The sequence below is a fragment of the Amphiprion ocellaris genome, chromosome 10 (assembly GCF_022539595.1).
Source record: "Amphiprion ocellaris isolate individual 3 ecotype Okinawa chromosome 10, ASM2253959v1, whole genome shotgun sequence".
In the NCBI taxonomy this organism is placed as follows: Eukaryota; Metazoa; Chordata; class Actinopteri; family Pomacentridae; genus Amphiprion; species Amphiprion ocellaris.
In genome coordinates this window covers 22,083,725-22,104,160 of record NC_072775.1, presented here as the reverse complement: position 1 = coordinate 22,104,160, position 20,436 = coordinate 22,083,725, and the positions used below count along the sequence as shown (strand labels likewise).

Below are 20,436 nucleotides of genomic sequence, written 5' to 3'. Positions count from 1 at the left end.
TATATTATTACAAAATGTTCAATATCTTTGCAGAACTGAAGCGTGTGGCCCAGATAACAAATTAGTAAAATCTTTACTAAATCTGAGACAGTGCAGCAACACCGCCATCAGAAACGGTTACCTGACACAGACTGACCTTAGATACGATGCAAACAAGAAAGAATTCAATCTTCCTTCTCTACCATCCCCAGTATCCTGAACCAGCGCTGTTGATGGTTTTTATTTGAACACAACATGTCAGACATGAACACCTGCACCACACAGATTATGTCTTCATGTCGGGGTCAGGGGGTCATTTAATTTTCAGAGGGTTGCTGGTTTGACCTTTGGCACAGGTAGAAATTTTCACCATCAGTGTTGCTGTGTCCTTGAACAAACATGTGAAAGCCTTCATGGAGCATTTCGTGTCACGACCACACTAAAATCACAGCCAGCGGAGGATTTTTTAGTAAAACCCACATTAAAATGTAATAATGCTAGAATTCGGTCTTCTTCCCCCGTTGATATTCTGCTCACACACAGTTGTAATTATGACAGCGGTATAATTCTGTCTTTGCGTCATTGCCTGGTTGGAAAGCCAAAACACTGGAAGGCACTGGAAGACTCGGCTGAGTGTTTGCCATGGAAACAAGGCTCAAACCGTTTTCTTACCTGCTAGAATGTGCAAATTTCTGACTGCAATAGCAGAATTTATGAATTTCTCTCAATGGGAGCATTACTGTGGATGTCCTTGAGGCAGATCTGGTAACAGTGTTAAAATGTTCCGGGAACAGCATAAGACATGCGTCACTGCACTAGGGGACCCCACCCCCACCCCCGTTTCATACATTTTGATAGGGCTGGTGTCTTCAAGGCAGTTAATGTGGCCTTTCCTATTTCCTGTTTTCTTCCCTGGGTTTAATACTTTTTATGCCTCATTGATTTATAGCCATCCCATCAAAAGGCCTCAGCTGGACGATCAATCACGTTTCTGTCGTGCTGCACTCAAAACACTGGCCTGCATATAGCTGCTTCTGGAAACTGTCTAGTCTGGATCAGAAACTGGGGCCAGACTGGGGTCCAGTTTTTAAAAAAGGGGGGGTTTTTATTTTAGTTTTTTTAATGAGTAAAAAATAGTTTGTTTGCTGTAATGAATTCATTACAAATGAAGGAATGCTTGTGCAAAAATTTAAAAAAAGAATTAGAATAGAATAGATTAGAATAGCTTTATTGTCATCATACACAGGTGCATGACGAAAATATAAATAACTACCACGACGGTGCATTGATAAGTTACAAGCAATGAAATAACAATAAATAATAAAATCAAATGTACATAAAACAAGACTTTGGTTAAAAAAAAAAAAAACATGCAAAAGAGGCAAAATATATACAATACAGTGCGGGAGGTAAATTAAATCAAATAAAAACCAATGAAATAGAATAAATATGGGCAGGAGATTGCACATAAGCAGCGCCCTTTGTGTTATTTTGCATCCTTTTTCATCTTGCTGTGAGCTTTTTATAGATAAGATAAACTATACTGATCCCTTCCAGGGAAATTTTCATGTTACAGCAGCTTGATGATTTATTTTTTCCTCTTGCTGTTCATTTTGCATTCTTTCCCTCTTGTTTTCCATTTTGCATTTCTCCGTGTTTTTTTTTTAATCTCTGTGTTATTATTTACAGCCTCTTGGTGTTCCTTGTGCATGTCTTCATGTTCACTTTACATCTCTTTATGGTCATTGTGTGTCTTGCTCATTTGTGTTACATTTTTTAGTGTTAATTTTGCACCTCCTCATAGTAATTTGTTGCCTCTTGATGATTATTTTGAATGTCTTAATGGTCTTTCTGTGCCTCTTGGTGTTGCTTTTTAGCTCTTTATGCTCATTTTACATGCTATTATCATTTTGCATTTCAATGTTTTGTGTCTCTGTGGTCATTTTGCATGAGTACGATCATAGATATTTGTGTTTGTGGTTGTTTTGCATATTTTAAGGATTATTTTGTGCCTGTTTGTTGTAGTATTGTGCCATTTTGTGTCTATGTTTTATCCCTCCATTTGATGTCTGTGGCTGTTTTGTTTCCATCTACTGTTTATTATGCATCTCTTCATGATCTTTCTGTGCCTCTTGGTATTGGTTTTACAATTCTCTTCATGGTTATTTTGCGCCTTGTGGTTCGTTTTGCATCTCTTGATGTTTGTGTTGCATTTCTTTATTGTTATTTTATGCCTCTTGCTGTTCATTTTATACCTCTTCGTGATCCTTTTTGTGCCCCTTGCTGTTTGTGGTGCATGTCTTTATGATCATTTTGTATATTTTGATGTCTGTTCAGCATGTCTTAATGGTATTTTATTGCTGCTTGGCGTTCATTTTGCATGTCTTCATGGTCATTTTGTGTCTCTTGCTGTTTATTTTGCATCTCTTGTTTTTTTTCCATCTCTTTATTGTGATGTTCAACCTCTTTGTGTTGGTTTTGCATTTGTCTGTGTTCAATCTGCATTTTTATGGTCTTTTTGCATGTCTTTCTTTCTAGTGGTTTGACTAGTTTTCTGGTCCAGGTGCCATTGACCTGTAAATGCTAGGCCTGCTCAGTAATCCACCCCTCCCTCCTGTCTGAATTACAGCAATGCTGTTGAAAAATTTAATGCTGCTCTTAGAATTCAGTTTAAATGTTGTTTGATAAACTGTGGTGTGGTTGAGTCTTTGTCTTTGGCTCAGCCCTAAGGCGATTGTTTGGTCGCTGTCCGTGGTGCTGAGAGTAAACAGGCTCACCAGCAACCATAGACCTCTGCACATCACTTCTACACTGCCCATCCAAAAAACAAAGTCGCAGTCTATAATCTAATCTATTATTTCGCTTGACTGCCTTTAGCTTTGAGAACGACACATGTTCGCCATGGCATTGTATCAATAAGCTTCTGCAAAGTCACAGCATTTGTTTCTGTCCATAGTTGGATTCATTTTCTGCCAAGATCTTGCATTGATGATGGGAGAGTCGGACTGCTGCACAAAGTCTTCTCCAGCACATCCAAAAAGGTTCTCAATGGGGCTGAGGTCTGGACTCTGTGGAGGCCAATCCATGTTTGAAAATGATGTCTCATGCTCCCTGATCCACTCATTTACAATGTGAGCCCCATGAATCCTGGAATTGTCAACTTGGAAAAAAACTTCATCGATAGAAAGACCTGGTATTTTTTAGTATACTTAGGTAGTCAGCTGACTTCATTCTCTGAGCACATAATGTTGCCTAACCTGGACCTGACCAACTGTAGCAACCCAAGATCATAACCCTAATACCCACCGGCTTGTACGGCAGGCACTAGCCATGATGAGTGCATCACTTCATCCGCCTCTCTTCTCACTGTGATGCAGAGTAAATCTGGACTCATCAGACCACATTTTTTCCCCGAAGATGATGGTTCACCACTATCTTTCAGGTTTTAATGATGCGTTGGACGGTTCTTAACCTGATTTTAGTAGCTTCAGAAATCTCCTTAGTTGTTTTCTTTGCTTGATGCAGGCCAATAATTTGACCCTTCTGAGACAGATCAACATCTTTCCATGACCACAGGATATGTCTTCCAACATGGTTGTTTAAGAAATGAGAAGCTCCTCACTGCATCAGCTATGGCTAAATAAGTTGCTGTTTGCTGAAACATATTCATCACTGCAGTAATTATCCAATTGAAGGTTCTTACCTATTTGCTTAGTTAAATACAAGTGTCGACTTTTTTTTGGACAGGCAGTGTATTTGAATAAGACTACTTTTGGAGTAGAGTTCACAGTGCAACAGTTTTGCATTTCTGCGCACCACATGCAGGAACTCAGATGTTAAACTTTTGACTAAATGTGAGTCACGGACATCATGCTGCCGACTCAGTGCCTCACAAATTGCACCCAGCGGGCGACCGGACCTTGTGCCTTCTGGAGCGTCTGGGGCGCGCAGGCGCAAATGTGAGTTTTATCAATAGTTTCTTTTTTGGAATTAAGTCCCACGCGTGTAAGACGTATAGTGGATGTTTTCTGTCAGTGTGGAGACCTAGAAACCGTCTCTGCATCCCTGCATTTGCAGACTAAACTGTCTCACTTTGTTGCCTCTCTGTCTAACGAGGTGCGAACCCCGGAGGAGCTGCTACCCTCCTCCTCCTCCTCCTCTTCCTCTTCCATCTCGTCGTGGTGCAGCAGCAGCCAGCGCGGTGAGTGCGTCCTGCAGCAGCAGCAGTAACGGCACCTGTCGTTTCAGGACGGGCTGATAACTGCCTCGGGAGTAGAAACAAGGTAGAAACGCCGCTGGGGATCCATAAATACCGATGGCTTCATGTGTAGATATTTCCGCCTCTGAAAATTACGCATCGGTAAGTTCGTTTGACTTGTTTTCAACGACGGTCGCTGTGCGCTTTTACTCTCATCTTTCCGGTGCAGATGATGAATAAAGAAGGGAATCCCTGAAGCCTTCTTTCTTTTTTTCTTCTGAAACGCCAGGTACGAAATTAGATTCGGGGGAACGTACCGTAAATAATAGGCGGGGAGACGTTTTTTTTTTCCCCCTTGCTGATGTTTTCCATGTGCAGGCGAAGGTCACTCACATGCACGATGACTTAAAGATTTGTGAATGCGGGAATAAAGGAAAAAGGCAAGGCAAAATTAGCCTATTGATTCTGTAGCACCGAGGGAAAAAATCATTGGTCACTTATTGATTGCAATTAAGACTGTTTTGCGTTTTTTCTTCTTCCTCCATATGAGACAAATCAACTGACGTTTTGCGAGCTGTAATGTAAATGACAAGAGTGGACTGTTTATCCGTGTTATGTGGCCTGTAGGACATGTGGGATGATGGCAGAGGAACATTTACTGAACGTATTTACAAAGCTGCCAAATCCTAATGAATCTGAATGACTGCATTATTGCACACTGACAGACATGCAGTCCACGTTTACAGTATCTGGGTTAATTGGAAGCCTTCTTCTTCTTCTGTCTTTCTGGGATCGTTTAAACAGAAAATGAATTATTAATGCATGACAATGTTCAGAGGATTACAGCAAACATGAAACTGATATGTTGAGACAGGTCTTTAAAATTCTCTTTACATTGGACATAAATCATTAAGGAGGGCGCACAGACTTGAAGCCCCCTCAGTTCTTCTCTCTCTTGTTTTTCTCTTTGTATCTGCATCTGTAGACACACACACACACACACACACACACACACACACACACACACACACACACACACACACAGTCTTGTCATTGATTGACAACCAGCTGCTAATTTTAGTGGATGTGTTTCCCAGTAGTCCTATCATAGGTTGGTTATGTTTTTGTGTGGTTCTTGTCAGTTTTTTGCTCGAGCTAAGTGCCGAACAGATGAGCATTTGTCACTGAAAACCGTTACATCTCATCTTATGCTGCACTGTGACACTTTAATAGGATAAACAACAGTGACTACTACCGTAGCATAAAAAGCACAGATTTCCCAATGACTTGTACATATCCACTGCTGACCAAAGTAGGGAGTCCCTTGCTCTCCTGCCCTTGGGATAGTTTGATGTTCAGCCCGTCTGCTGTCTCCTGCATCAGTGCTTTCTCAATACCAAAGACATATGGATTTGTTCTACATAGGACTGTTTATTAACTTCATTTGTAGCCACCAGCAACATGGCTGCTGTGACATTTTGGGCTGAACAGACGGCAAGAAATGGAGCTAATTGATCCAGTGTCTGTCTCTGCATCTGTCTCGCTGCGTTTTTGTTCAAATGCTCATCCTGACAGTTTGGTTTCAGCCCTGCTTGACGTGTGTCATCCACCTCGATATCTCCGTGTTTTCCCTCTGAGCACGCTCTGTCCTATTACTTGATAAACCATGCAAGAGATGCTTTAGAGGTAATTGGATTCGTTACCAGAGGGAAAGGACACGGCGCGGAATTCGTCTGTGCGTGTGCATGAATTATCTTTCGAGGGAAGATGTTTGTGTGTTCTGCTGTTTTTGCTGGTTGTGTGTCGTACGCTGCTGCTGGTCAGCATAGCTTTGTGTTTGCAGTGAATCATTGTGTTTTCAGGAAGCTGTGCGGATGAGTAAGAAATGTAAGCGGGGAGGCAGGGAAGGGGGCTGTTTTAAAGTCTGACCTCAGGCATGTAAATGTTATTGTTTTCAGAGAAATTTATGTGATTCCTCCAAATTTCCTGCCTTTGGTAATCAATTTATCTGTATATAAAGTCACAGCCATGTTTACAATTCTTGCTTTAATATAGAGTAGGTGATGACATATCTTTGACATATATTAATTCAGTAAAAAAAAAACAGCATATGTTGCCTCTGTGATTTAATTGAGTAGGTTTTACGAGTGTTGGATTCTGTGGGGATAAGATATAAAATGATCCATAACCACTGAAGGCCTGTGTGTTTGTTTATGTGTGTGATTTCTGACGATGTTGAGAGTCAGCTGTGAGCTAGAGTCTGTTTTGAGAGCCTTTTAAGATAAGATAAACTGTACTGATCTCTCAGCGGGGAAATCATATCTTTTAAACAAAAATCCAACTTTTGATTAAAAAAACACAGAGAAAGTGCTGTATAGGACCACAGCTGGTCATTTTCATTAATAATTAATCATCTCTTGATTAATCAGTCAGCAGAATGCTCATCACAGCTTCCGAAATTGTACATTTTGTCAACAAAATATGCCGAAAGCTGTCGCACAAGACAAAGATGGGATTTCTCCTGCTCTGACTGTGGCATCTTTTCCAGTAGTTTTTATCAGATTACCATGCTGCTTAGAAATACGGTGACTTAAAGGTTGAACATGATCATGAAAAACCACCTGGGGTGCAACAGTAAGAGATAACAGAACGTATTCCTAATGTGTCCCACCATGCAGACAAAGTCCACTGTTAGAAAAAAGTGTATTTGTTGGGCACCTAAAGGCCATTCAAAGTGCTGTATGAAAGACATCAAAGGTATTAAGATGAGTGATAAAAGAAACACAGGACGATATAAAATATACATAGAGACAGGGCTAGAAAGGCATCAATACAAGACAAAATAAGACAAAAAAATCATTACAACAGAAGAAAAAGTTATAATTAAATATAGTTGCTTACAGAAATTTACAAAGATTATCTTTTTAAACTAATCATTGTGAAAAGTTGCCGTGTGCTGTCATAAAAATGAAACTAGACATGTTACTGTATCTAGAAATTGTCTGACCGTGTCAAGTGAAGTGCCATTTTGGACAGAAATTTTTCTTTCTAAAATGAATCCATTTTATAAACAAAAAAAGCACACAGAGAGCGCAGTACTCCTCCAAGGCTGCTCAGTCGTATAATTTCTGACGGGTAAGTCCCGACAAGTCCACAGTGGTGGATTGGTAGTAGGATCTCAATCATGTGATCATCAGCAGGCAGCTGATGTAGTGTTCACTTGTGGTCATAGTTACAGTTACACCATGCTACTATCTCGCAATGATACGGAAATCTTCAACAAATCCGTGGATCCAGACTGTAAGCTGTGTCAGTGCCAAAATCTAATTAGGTGGTCCTTGTCTACTTTCTGACCTTCCCTGAAAATTTCATCCAAATCCAAATCTGTTTTGAGTAATGTTACGCGCAGACAAACAGACTAATGTACACCGATCGTCACAACAAATGATATTCACAGTATGCCTGGTCTTTCAGTTTTTCCGCTTGCAGTAGCATAACAGCACTTAGAAAAGAAATAAAATCAGTGTACAACAAATGACTTTGATGTGTGAAACAATTTACAGATTGTTTTGCTGTTCCGTCTCGTCTGAACTTAGCAGCAAGGTGTCTTGTGCCACAGATCATTAAGTCAGAGCTACTGGCAGTGACGTCAACGCTAGAACTGAAGGAGCATTTTCAGAAATAAATTTCAATGTGTACCTTTAGCAAGAGATAATGATATTTACTAATAGTGAATTTAAAAACATAGATCTCCGTGTTGCTTTTCCTGCAATGATTCTGACAGGTAGACCAACTTAACACACTAATGATGCTGCATCCACACGCAGTTGCGATGCTCTCGTTGTTGTTTGTTCTCTTACAAAGCCTTGTCCCTCTGTGTGTTGTATTTCAGAGCCCTTGATGCTGAAGCGTGGTGAGGCTGAGGGGAGAAATTTCAGTGCATCCCTGTGAATGCACACAAACACACGCGTGCAGAAATCGTGGAGCCTTTTGGATACAAGCTCTTCACAGGAAACAATGAGAGGCTGCCTGCTGACTGCAATCATTCTGCTGCCCTTGGTGAGCATGTATCTGTGTGCTTTTCACATGTGTAGGCGCCTGTGTGTGTGTGTGGGTGGGTGTGTGGGTGGGCGGGTGGGGGGGGGTGGGGGGGGGATGCATATATCCATATATAAAGGTGTGAGTGCTGTATGTTCACATGTCTACATCATCAGCCTCCTCCCCTCAGCCTCCAGCTTTGGTTTATTTTTACAAGCGCACTTTTGCGGGTGTGTTGGTGGCGAGAGCGCTGGAAGGATGGTAATCACCATATGCCGCATCAGCACATCAGCATACGCTACAGGTCCCGGATCAGCTCTGCGTTAAGGCTGCTGGCCACCTCCTAGAACAATAACAGATGGCCCGGCTGACCGGAGAGCTGCCTATCCATCTGCTGTGACTCACTTCTATTAGTGGTCTCATTGAAATAAAAAGCAGAATGGAAGAGCTGTGCAAGATGTGTGGGAGGAATTATATTCAGGGCAGTGATGCAGCGCAGCAGCACTTTCCTTGGCTGAGCCACACAGATATATAAATTGCTTTTGGTTGTTTGAAAGTTCACATCCTTTCGGTACCCGATGACGATTCCTTTATGCTTTTGTAACTGCCAGCGAAAAATAGCAACAGTAGCTGCTGAGGACTGCTGCTAAGGAGACGGCAATTAATTCATGATGTGACCTTGGAGCCACAAACATCCTCTGCAACCTTTAAGCCACTGCCCCCTAACATATGGGAAGTGTTCCTCCAGCTGACATTTGTGCACAATGCAGTCTCGAACTGACCTTCAGCAGTTGATGTGGCAGATATGTCTGTTGTGATGTACTTATTGTGTGTCAAATGGGTCTGTACGCTGGGCCAGTGATCTGCGACGTCAAATGGGAGTTTTATTATCTGTGCTGCGTGGTGCTGTGGGAGCTACTGAGTTATCTGGCTCTCGAAAATAGCCTTGGGGAGGGAAACTGTGCTCTGTGGGCTCCGAGTGGAAGGCTTATCTCGGCAGACATCTGTTTTAGTGCAGAGAAGAGGAGTGATGGGGAACAGAGAATAAGAAGCACACTTAAAAAATATTTCATTGATCTGCCCGCTGTTGCCTGCAATGCTGTCATGGAGTCTGTTTTAGGAGCTGGAGCTTTGTAAACAGAAGCAGCCCTCAGCTAACCTGCTTTGGTTGCACCAGCTCTTTAAAGTCCTGTGTTCCTAGTATCCGTCAACTGGTTTCAGAATAATGATTTCACCACTGCACCAAAAGTAAAGCCGCTGTTATGGACATTTTTCTAATAAATATGGATCTGATTAACTTGTGTAATGTAGAAAGAGTCTCTTGTAGTTTATTTTGATTCTCATCAGATTGTCTTGCTGGGGCCTCAAAATACATCACGCAGGCACATATAAGTAAATATCTTATGTAAAACAGCAACAAATAAGAATAAAATAAATTAAATAACAGCTAAAGGTAGTACTAACATAACTATAAATATTCTAGACCCAATAAACCAGGAAACAGCAGGAATCCAAGCTGCTTCATGTATATTCAGTCATAGAATAAGATGTGGGTTTTTTTTTTATATTTTCTTAAAGGAGGGGATTCTCAACAATAATGCTGCTTTAGCAGGCGGAAGTTTTGAATGAAAGAAGGAAAACTGATGAAGACTAAAGTTAGAAACATTTAACAACAGATGTTTTCCTCAGATGGGATTCCAAAAAGAATTGAAATGAGATGAACAGCCCAGAATATGTAGGTGTTGTGTTCACAGCTTGCATCCACTGCACCTGAGTGGCCAAAAAAAATCAGCTGTTGCACTTACCGCTTGTAAAAGCTTTATTAATATGAATATAAATTGCCAGGACACATCTACAGCGTATCAAGGAATTAGCTGTGTCATATCACAGGCAGTTAGACATGCTTCAAGCAATCTGGTGAGATACGTTTGTGCTGCATCACAGCAGCAGCTAGAAGAAATGATGTCAGACTTTTGTGCTGTTTTTCCAGTGAGTGAGATCTGTAGAATATCTGTATATATGCTGTTATGAAGAGTTTGGTTAGATCTGTGAAAAGTTATTTTATATTATCTCTTTTACTCCCAATCTAAATCTGTTATATTTTAACATGGTCCTATTTACTTCATTTTTTATTAACGGACGTCTATTTAGGCAGCAATAAATGTAAATATGCTGGATTATAGTGACAATGCTAATTTACGTCCGCAGTCCCAAGGCAGCACATTACAAAAAGTACTAACTTCTGTTAGTTACACTTGACACTTACTGGCCATAAAGGTCTACTGGTGCTTTTCACATCTGCCAGGGTCTGTGTGTCATAAATTTCACAGCACATGGACTGTGCATGTGCCAGCAAAGAAATTGTACTCAAAACAAATGCTTGTTATGAGGAGACATGTTTACACCTATTTAATGCACCATTGAAAGAGTAGTAATTGAAGTTTTCGCTGCTAGACTCTGGAGGTTCTTTTATTCAATGGAGCCCAAACACAGGGAAATTCAAAAGTCTGAGTCCACTGCTGCATCTGTCCACTGTGTTCAAAACACCTCAGGAACAATCACTGATACTGTGCTACACTTCAGTCTGTAACTTCATACTCTATCCTGTAAAAAGTACAAAGTCACAGTCAGTCTTTCAGAAACATCCATGTGTTTTTTCCGTGTTTGACGTTAAATCAGCTGTGCAGCAGAACGATGTGTAACATACCTTCATGCATGTGGAAAACATAAATTGACCTTAAATATTCATTAACAACGACTCTATAGATAAGAAAAAAGTTTTGTTTTGAATTTAATGATTCATAATTCTACAGTTATAAACACATTATAGCAGTGGTTTATTTTGCATCAACTAATAGTGCAGTCTATCTATATTAGAACTGAAATTAACTATAATAAACCGTAATTATAGCAAATTTGATAATCCAGCTCAATAATAAGCATAATATCCAGAATTCTATATACATAGAAAATAGAAAATGACAGATTTCATACTGTCACCTTACAGGCCTGTCTGCATTCATGCCAAACAGATATTAGTCATCTGCATCCAATTATTTCTCATTTCTGGGAAGCTTTGCTGACAGTATGCATTGGCTTCTGGCTGGTTACCTGCTGCTTAGCAACATGGATGCTTGCTACGTGTACAAAGAGGTCTCTCTTTCAAACAATGCCAGTGCTGGTTTTATTAAATCATATCAAACGCCACTGACAACATGAAAAACGGAGGGGTGAGATTTTTCTTTGTCTTTGTTTATCCATCACGGCGAGGAAGAGACACTGTTGTGGTCCAGTGTTTTAAACAAGTGTTGTCTGGAAATGGCAGCGCACCAGAGACCAGATAGCAGCTAGCTCTAATGATGTTTCACAGAATTCATGCCGTGTTTTAAAATTCTGCCCGCGTTCAGCGAGATAAAGGAAGTGAATCCTAGGACATCTTCACAGTCGGTTGATGCCCTATCTTATCTAGGCAGCGAGGCCTGAAGTGAATTCATATCGGAGGGCAGAGTGATAGAGTGATGAGTCAGCCGTGGCTCAGTGGGCTGGGATATATTACACCTATCATTTCACAGTGAGAGCGAAGGAGGGGTTGCAGGAAAGCGAAGGGTGCAAAATAGAGATTGGCCTTAAGAGAGCGAGAGGGAGCATCAACAAAGAAGTTGACAGTAACACTACTGCCTCTGGGTAAATAGTTCCCTTCACTGCACTGGAAGACACCTTTGTCACTCCGCTGTGGTTTCTGTTTTTTAGCTCGAGCAAATTTACTTTCTGTATTTTGATGTGGTTTTTTAAGCAAAGAAGAACTTGTGGTGGGATGCAGATTTAAAAGGGATTTGAATTCATTGGAAAATGTCTGAGAGCCACAATTTGTTATTTTTTATCAACAAGCGCTCTAAGCTTTCAGCTGTTTTTTTCATTATTTAAAAAAATTCTATTTAATCAACAACAGTTTCATTATGTGGGCCGCACAGTGGCTGGGTGGTTAGCACCGTCGCCACATTTACACTGTGGTAAACCTAGACAGATGGAGAGGTACAGGAGATAAATGAAACCAAAGTTTTTGTTGAAACATTTAAAGTAAAGAATTCATAGTGAACAGAGGGACATCAAAACAAGACAGAAAAAAAAAAGATGGAACCAGGTTAAGTTTTAGTTTCATCTTCATTCAGCTTGTGAAAACAGATGGATCATATCAGATTACCTGACAAAAGTAAAAAAAAATAAAAAATCGTATGTTGATACAGGGTTGCACAGTGGCTTGGTGGTTAACGCTGTCATCTTGCAGCTAGAAGATCCCTGGTTCGTGTCCCAGCCTGGGCCTGGGATCTTTCTGCATGGAGTTTACACATTCTTCCTGTGCACACATGGGTTTTCTCTGGGTACTCTGGCTTTCTCCTACAGTCCAAAAACATGCTGAGGTTAAGTGGTCATTCTTAGTTGTCTGCAGGTGTGAATGTGAGTTCATTGTTTGTCTTTATATGTAGTCCTGTGATAGACTGGTGACCTGTCCAGGGCGTGCCCTGCCTTCACTTTAAGTCAGCTGGGATAGGCTCCAGGCCCCCGTGACCCTAATGAGGATTAAACAGTGTATAGATAATGGATAGATGGACAGTTCAATTATTGTAAAACTAAAATGAACAACCTTGGGATCTATGAATAAGACAAGGTTTGGAGAAATTTCAGATACAATAAGCTATCTTTTCCCCATCAGCAAGGCCAGAGAGAGATTTTAAAAAAATGTCAGCAAACATAGACATTTCTACTTCCACCTATCACAACTATAAAGTGGAGTAAATGACAGTTCTATGACAATGAGTCATTCATTCAGTCGTTCATGGTTCTTGGACCTGTTATGAAAGTTTGCAACTGCAATTCTACTAACTTCGATGCAACTTAAATGAAACACATCTTTATTGAATGTGCAGAAATGTGCAACCTTCTAAAATAGTTTTAATAACGGATTAGTCAAGCTGTAAGTCCATGTTTATTTGAAGCTTCAGCCAGGATTTAAACACAGCCCTGCTGAGGAAAAGTACCTCATCTAACCCACTGCACCACCAAATGCTGCTTTCACTGAGAACTTTGTTGCTATTTATACCATCACACTTAAGATCTGAATTCCCGGTTGTTCTGATTTGCACCTTTGATCTACTTCTTCTTCCTAGCAGTGACCCCGGGGCTCATGGGTATTCACCCTGTAAAAGTGTAATTTTAAGTTTAATTAATAAAAACTGGTGGCCGTGACATAAAAATACTGCTCGGTTTGATACATTATTTGAAAGATTAACTTTTGACTTTTCTTCAACACAATTTTAAATGCTGAGAGGAAAAACAACAATTTTTACTATCTCCTAACCAGTGTTGTTTTACCTTGCAGTTATGATTGTGTTTATAATTCTTAGCAAAAAAACTGACAAAGAAAACAGGTTTTGAAGGCTTTTAAAACAGTTTTCAACGGCTGAGTGTCTCAGTGTATGTGCTTGTGTGTTTTCTCCAGGTGGCTTCAGAGTCTGAGCACTGTATAATAAAGCGTGAACACGAGAAGTGCATGGAGAGGATCGCAATGCACAACCCAGATGGCACTGAATTCGGTAAGTGAGAATGTGTCTGACTATGGCTATGCGTGTGTGTGTTCCTGCATCCTTTGGCATGAAGCCACTGTTTGTCATGGCTCTTCTTCTGTGATTAAATTGTCTATGTCTCTGGTAGCTCCGAAGACACCAAACTGCTAATGAAAGTCATGCATCACCTACAATTTCTGGGAATTAATAGAAGACAGGCTTGTTTTTATGCTCAACGATGTGGCCTTTTTCAGATTGGAAAAAGGTCATAGAGGGATTTGTAAGAATGATGAATAAAGTTTTACACCAGGTTTTTATTACAAACACATCCCCCCAAAAGGCTGCAGAACAGCACAGGCTGCCGTCCAGTCATACAGTTCTCAAACCAAATGTCTGCCTGTAATGTCATGCTGAGCTGCTTTCACATTTTCCCACGTCACTTTTCTGAAAATGCAGGAAACTTGTTATGTGGTTCCTGGAAGCAATTATTTTCTTGGCTATGGATTGTGGTTTTCATTAGCGACTGCTACAGGTCTCCCGCTGCTTGAAAATTGCCCAACAGACTGCAACTCCCAGACTGCACTGTGACTCACAGCTTCTCTGACAGCCACCGGAGCCTTGAAAAAAACATGAAGCGTAAAAGATTTAGAGCGTGGGATAACACGTTTAAAGAGGAGAGGAGCTGTAAGTTCGGCTCATTTCTCACGTGGAGATTTTAAAGGTCGATGCTGCAGTCTGTGGCATGCGGTCCTTCTGTGTGTTTGTATCAGAGGATTTTTGTATATTTAAATGTTTTTATGAACTGTTATGCCATGTAGTAGGTTGAAGAGAAATTAGAATTTATTAACAAATGTGTGTTTAATTTGTATTCACACAGAACCTCACAGGCACTTTGTTGTTGTATTGTATTCCCTGTTTCCTCTATAACATGAAGAGTTTGTTCATTTTTGTATTCGCCTATCCACTGTCTGACTACAGTGTCACATGCTGGCCAGCCTTGACCCTTAAACTGATCCCTGTCTCCTCCTGTCCCTTTAAAAGAAGCTGTTCAGCTCCTTTCTGCTGACAGCAAATCGTTGGTGAGGAAATAAAAGCGCATGGTTTGCAGAAATCTGACTTGGAGGCTTGAGAAAAAGCTAAAAAAAAAGGGGGGGGGGGGGATGAACACAAGCAAACAATAAGTCAGAGAAAAGCCAAAGAAATTGTCGGCTTGTTTTTTTTTCCCTGACCTATCAAAATCCAATTCTAAAATCATATTTCAAGATTTGTTATGTTTTTAATTTAGGTGCTCTGGGTACAGATGAGTGGCCAGCTGTGTGAAATTGCTACATAATGATTTGCTGTCTGGTGCTGTGATCGTCATACTGCTAAATTTACAAACTATAAATGAATTGATGTCATAAAATGACTTGCAAGAAGTACATTATTCCAGAACTAAATCATCTTCATCCAACAGTTTCTCTGAAGCTAAATGAGAATGAATTGGATAGAAATTAGTGGTATTTGTGGTTAGATTTTAACACCTGACGATGACTGTCACACTACAAGGACATTTTATTGTCTATACGAATGTCTTACATTTAGAACTGAGACATTTAGTCAATTAGTCACTCAGGAGATTTCCAGAGACTGAAAGAGCAACTCAGAAATAAAGACAAAACCGACTCGAGTATCTCCAATAAATTAATTTGCTGCTTCTCTTTGTTTTATATCAATGTAAACTGAATATTTGTGAATTCTGGACTGTTTTGGACTCATTTGTTAATATCTCTTTGGCCCTTAGGGACTCATAATGGGCATTTAACAAATATTTTCCAACATTTTTTGCAGTAAGTCAATCAACTAATAAAATCATATTCATCCCCATTTTTATAGGAACCTCGTGGCAGAGTGATGTCTGAAAAATGAACATTAAATACTCTTTTGCATGTGGTCATATGAATTAACTATGCTATGATCAGTATTCTGCTTTAGTTGCACTCGACGACTCAAATACATGGAAAAAAATCCAATCAGATCAGCTTTAATGAGAAAGAAATTACATGCATCTTGTGAATCCATCCGTCTATTTGTGGACATGTTTTCAATACCATGTAAGCGCAGTATGTGTGTGTAGTGTGTAAAGTGAATCCCTGCAGTCCAGTGAAGATTCAGCAAACTGCGGGATCGTGTGTGAGATAGCCAGTGATGCAGACAGAGCGCCTTATTAAGCCGGTTACCTCTGCAGCTCAGCGCGGCTCATTTGGCTCCGATTTGCCCTTTAAAAGGTAATTGGCTTCGTGTCCGGCTCACCAGACAGAACCAAAACAGATTAGAGAGCCAGGCAGAGTGGAGAAAGGTCTGCACACACACGCACATATGTCCGGGAGCACGTGCACAAACACACATTCACAGATGCACCCGTAGTCACTCGAAACGCACACAGATCAGACTCACACCTGCCTCTGCAGCACGACAAAATACCCAGAGCACTGACGATGTGGTAAACCTGGAGGGATGGAGGGATGAAGAGGTACTGCAGATAAAGGAACACAAAATTTTGGTGGAAACACTTGAAATAAAGAATTCCTAGACAGAAAACACAAGACAGAACCAGGTTAAGGTTTAGTTTCAACCTCTTGCAGCGTGTGAAAGCAGACAGATGGATCATATCAGATTAACGGACAAAATTAAAGAAAAAAAAATAACAAAATCGTATGTTGATGCGGTACAGTGATTTAGTTAACATTAAAGTCCTATAAAACCTATACCTATAATCATCTGTTAAATAAGAACAACTAGCTAATTTTGCAACTCAATCAATCCTACTTTAATGGGAGATAATATTGTCCATTTTTGTTAAAACTCTTGAAGAGGGGTTGATTTAAAATTTTACAGCCCTCAGTAACATAACAAGCCACTAATGACCCTGCATCTGAATCAATACCCTCTGAAGGTTTTGACCTCCTCCCATCATAGCCTTCATGAAGCTGTTTATTGCAGGACAGTAAACGTACATGGTGTACCTAATGAACTGGCAACTGTGCAGAAATTTGCTATTTTTTTTGTCACTCATTCATTTTGATTTTTAGTTCCAGTGTTTGCATAATGCATACAAAAAAATAACACCATATCATGTCTCTTGCAGTGCTTTGCTGTTTTACTACAACTGTTTACATCATTTACTAATTGCTGTGACAATTTTGGGAAAAGTGATATTTTCTTAAAAAAAAAAAAATCATCTAATGTAAATAATGATTTAATAAATAATAATGAGTCTATGTATAAAAACAGTGTTAGTATTTTAAGTAATATGGAGCCCAGCTGGGTTAGTGATCAGATGGTTGAATGTTCAAGCCCATGTGCTCCCAAGCACTGCCCTTGAGCAAGGTCTTTAACCCCTTCTGCTCCAGGGGTGCCTCATCATGGCTGATCCGGACTTCCTAACTGGGACATGTGAAATAAAAGACAATTTCACGTTGATGTAATGCATTTATGACAAAAAAAAAGGCAGTTTCTTTTGTTACAACACAGGTGTAATCATGGAGCTTTACAGCTAAATAATCACGCTAAATACAAAAACATAATGGGAGGGATCTGTAAAAGCCAGCAGTGACTAACAATAAATAAAAACAAATCAAAGGCTTCAGCACAGAGGTATGTGGTGAACTGGTTGCTGCTCTGACCTCATGTGACCCACAAATGTGGATCTCACGCTGCTGATGGTACCACCCATCAGGTCCCACCCCTGCAGAGAGACAGCACAGCAGTAAGCAAGGCGAGCTAAATAGGGAGACTGTCACACTATTATGACAAGGATCCTTGCCTTGAACTCTCACCACTGAGCTGTCGGTATTTTCAGGTTCATACATAGAATATGTTTTTTTAAAGGTATCAGCCCTACTGTGTGGATTGTGGCTTTTTTAAAGTGCTGCTCAGTGACAAATTAGTGATGATGTTTTCATCATTAGGTCCTTCTGGTAGTGAGGTACTGTTCCGATTTAGAAGAAAAGGTAAACTAGTTCAGTAGTAGGTTACATCTGGATAAAGTTGGTACCCTCGTGTGTGTGTGTGTGTGTGTGTGTGTGTGTGTGTGTGTGTGTGTGTGTGTGTGTGTGTGTGTGTGTGTGTGTGTGTGTGTGTGTGTGCGCGCACAGATAAATGTCAGTAATTAAACGTGTCGTCTTGCTTAACGCTTTATATCTGTCTTAATTCTCAGCAGGTGGTAGTAGCACTGACTGTATATAAAGACCGATGACCTGTTTGTGACATCATCTATACGTTTCCTGGGGAGTGGGCGTGGCACTAGCCGGACTCCTCCTTCATTTTTCCAGCTAATGCAAAAATGAATGGAGCAAAAGTGGAACAAACATTGGCCACAGCCTTAATTATGCATAACTTTAAGTGCTTAATACAGGTAATACTGATGAGGGAAATAAAAGCTCACCCCCCATACAATTGACATGAATAGTAGAATTAGGTATAGAGACCAAAACTGTTTTTTGTAACAGTCTGTAAGCATGTTTTTTCTGCTGTCAAATTAGCCATTTTAACATGGGTGTCTAATGGGATTGACTTCCTTTTGGAGCCAACCTCAAGTGGCCATTTAAGAAACTGCAGTTTTGCACTTGTGTATTTGCAGAAACAATAGTTTCTGTTGTCATAACACAGTTATACAGAGATCTAAATTATAATAGAACTTGCTTCCAATAGAATGATTAAACTAACTACCAAGGAATGTGTAAAAGACAGTAGTAAAATGTAGAAATAAAGAAACCAAAGCTGCAACACAGCAGTGTATGGAGAACTGACTGCTACTCCAGAGCGTGAAATTAGTTTTTATGTAATTTTTGTTGAATTCCCCGTGGTTAATTTTTACCACTGTTTGATTATTTTTGTTAATAAATGCAATTACTGCTCTTGTGCCTGCCTACCTGCTGCTTTAACATCTTCTTTTCCAGCGAGAAGAAAAATCTTCTGCCTTTCACATGAGGTGACAGCCGTCCAAGAATCACAGTGCAAATAAGTTACGGCCGCTCATACTTATATAGATAAATATGTATCAAATTTAAATCTGCAGTGTTTGATATTGCAGTTCTGCTTGGCTACAATGACTTTTGGCTCACAGCTCCACTGATCTGGTGCACTTTCTCTGCCTGCATGTGGCAGGGAACATTTTTTTTGACCATCAAATGCTCTAAACCCCCCACTGTGCACTACCTGCTCAGAGTCTAACAGCAGACAGGCAAGCTTAGCAACTAGACTGTGAACATAGTGGAGCACTTGGCAGATAAAGAGCCAGATAATTCCCACAAGAGCTGATAGCAACCAAAAACAGAACTAAAAAAGGAGTGCACATAAAATTTTCATTTATCAGGTACAAAGAAACACAACTACAAATGAAGGATGACATCAAAATACATAAGATTGAAGGTTAATGATACATTAATGTTGTGTTTACAATTTGTCTGCTGCTTCGAAGTGGCAGAGAAATATGGAGAAAAAAAAACTGCACTGGGTCAAGAACAGTAGTGTTAATAGTTTAAAAGTGAAGAAAATACAAAGTGAGGTGCTCCTCTACGATACAACAATTTGTCAGTAGATGGAAAAGAATGCCTGTCCCACTTCCTACTAATGTAGGTCTTTAATTCTGGTTGGCAGTCCAGAGAGTATCTGAGGCAACCTCATGAAGACTTTCTAAGTTGACACGTTTTGGTTTATCCATGTATCAATAAAGGAGTATTATATTTACCATCAGAGTACCTGGCATACTCTTTATTGCTCATACCAGTATTAAGGACTTTTATGTATTAAAAGTGATCAATTTATTAATTAGTTGATTTGTTTTTCAAAAAAGAAGTTATATGTTGGGCTCCACAGTAGCTCAATGGTTAGCAGTGTCACCTTGCAGCTAGAAGATTCCTGGTTCACGTCCCAGCTGGGTCTGGGTTCTTTCTGCATGGAGTTTGCATGTTCTCCCTGTGCACGCATGGGTTTTCTTTGGGTTCTTCGGCTTCCTCCTACAGTCCAAAAACATGCTCAGGTTAATTGGTACCTCTAAATTGTCCGTAGGTGTGAATGTGAGTGTGATTGTTTGTCTCTATGTGTAGTCCTGTGATAGACAGGTGACCTGTCCAGGTGTCCTCTGCCTTCACCCTCAGTCAGCTGGGATAGACTCCAGCCTCCCTGCGACCCTACTGAGGATTAAACAGTGTATGAATGGATGGATGTTGTACATTTTCAAAAAAAGAACTATTTAAGTAGATAAGATACTGCTGCTGCATTTGATTGTGGTGTTGACTGAAGTACTAACACTTTATCTCAAATAATGTGTTAAAATGATCACACCAAGATGGGTAATAAGCCTAGCAGGCTGCTTCCATGTTAGAAATAATTTCATCCTGAAAATACAATTTATCAGACTAAACTCTATCACTTCCTATTGAATTATCCTGAATTAAGTTTTGTTTTAATTAGTGCCAACATCATTTACTCTGTGTTATAACAGCAAAAATTACTGTAGAGTAGCTTCACAGTGACTACATGTGCTTGTTTTTTACTGCCCTCAGCATGTGAGTGGATGTGGGACAACCTGACCTGCTGGCAGGCGGCCCGTATTGGAGAGGTTGTGGTGGTCAACTGTCCCGAGCTGTTTCATGACTTCATGGGCCCTGAAGATGG

General features: G+C 40.2%; 1 protein-coding gene across 6 annotated transcripts in view; it reads left to right on the top strand.

Annotated features, from left to right (window-relative positions):
* The first annotated feature begins 3,977 nt into the window (after nt 1-3,977).
* The window catches only part of LOC111570408 (pituitary adenylate cyclase-activating polypeptide type I receptor-like), a 32,782-nt gene continuing 16,323 nt past the window's right edge, over nt 3,978-20,436 (top strand). For 4 of the 6 annotated variants that reach the window (XM_023273159.3, XM_023273158.3, XM_023273157.3 and 1 more), the window contains exons 1-4: nt 4,187-4,339; nt 8,070-8,236; nt 13,713-13,806; nt 20,325-20,435. In XM_023273159.3, the coding sequence (XP_023128927.1) occupies nt 8,129-8,236; nt 13,713-13,806; nt 20,325-20,435 (313 nt within the window). In that variant the 5' untranslated portion in view covers nt 4,187-4,339; nt 8,070-8,128. Of the gene's footprint in view, nt 4,340-8,069; nt 8,237-13,712; nt 13,807-20,324; nt 20,436 lie in introns of all 6 variants that reach the window. The other 2 variants (XM_035949492.2, XM_023273156.3) reach the window with 2 other exon arrangements.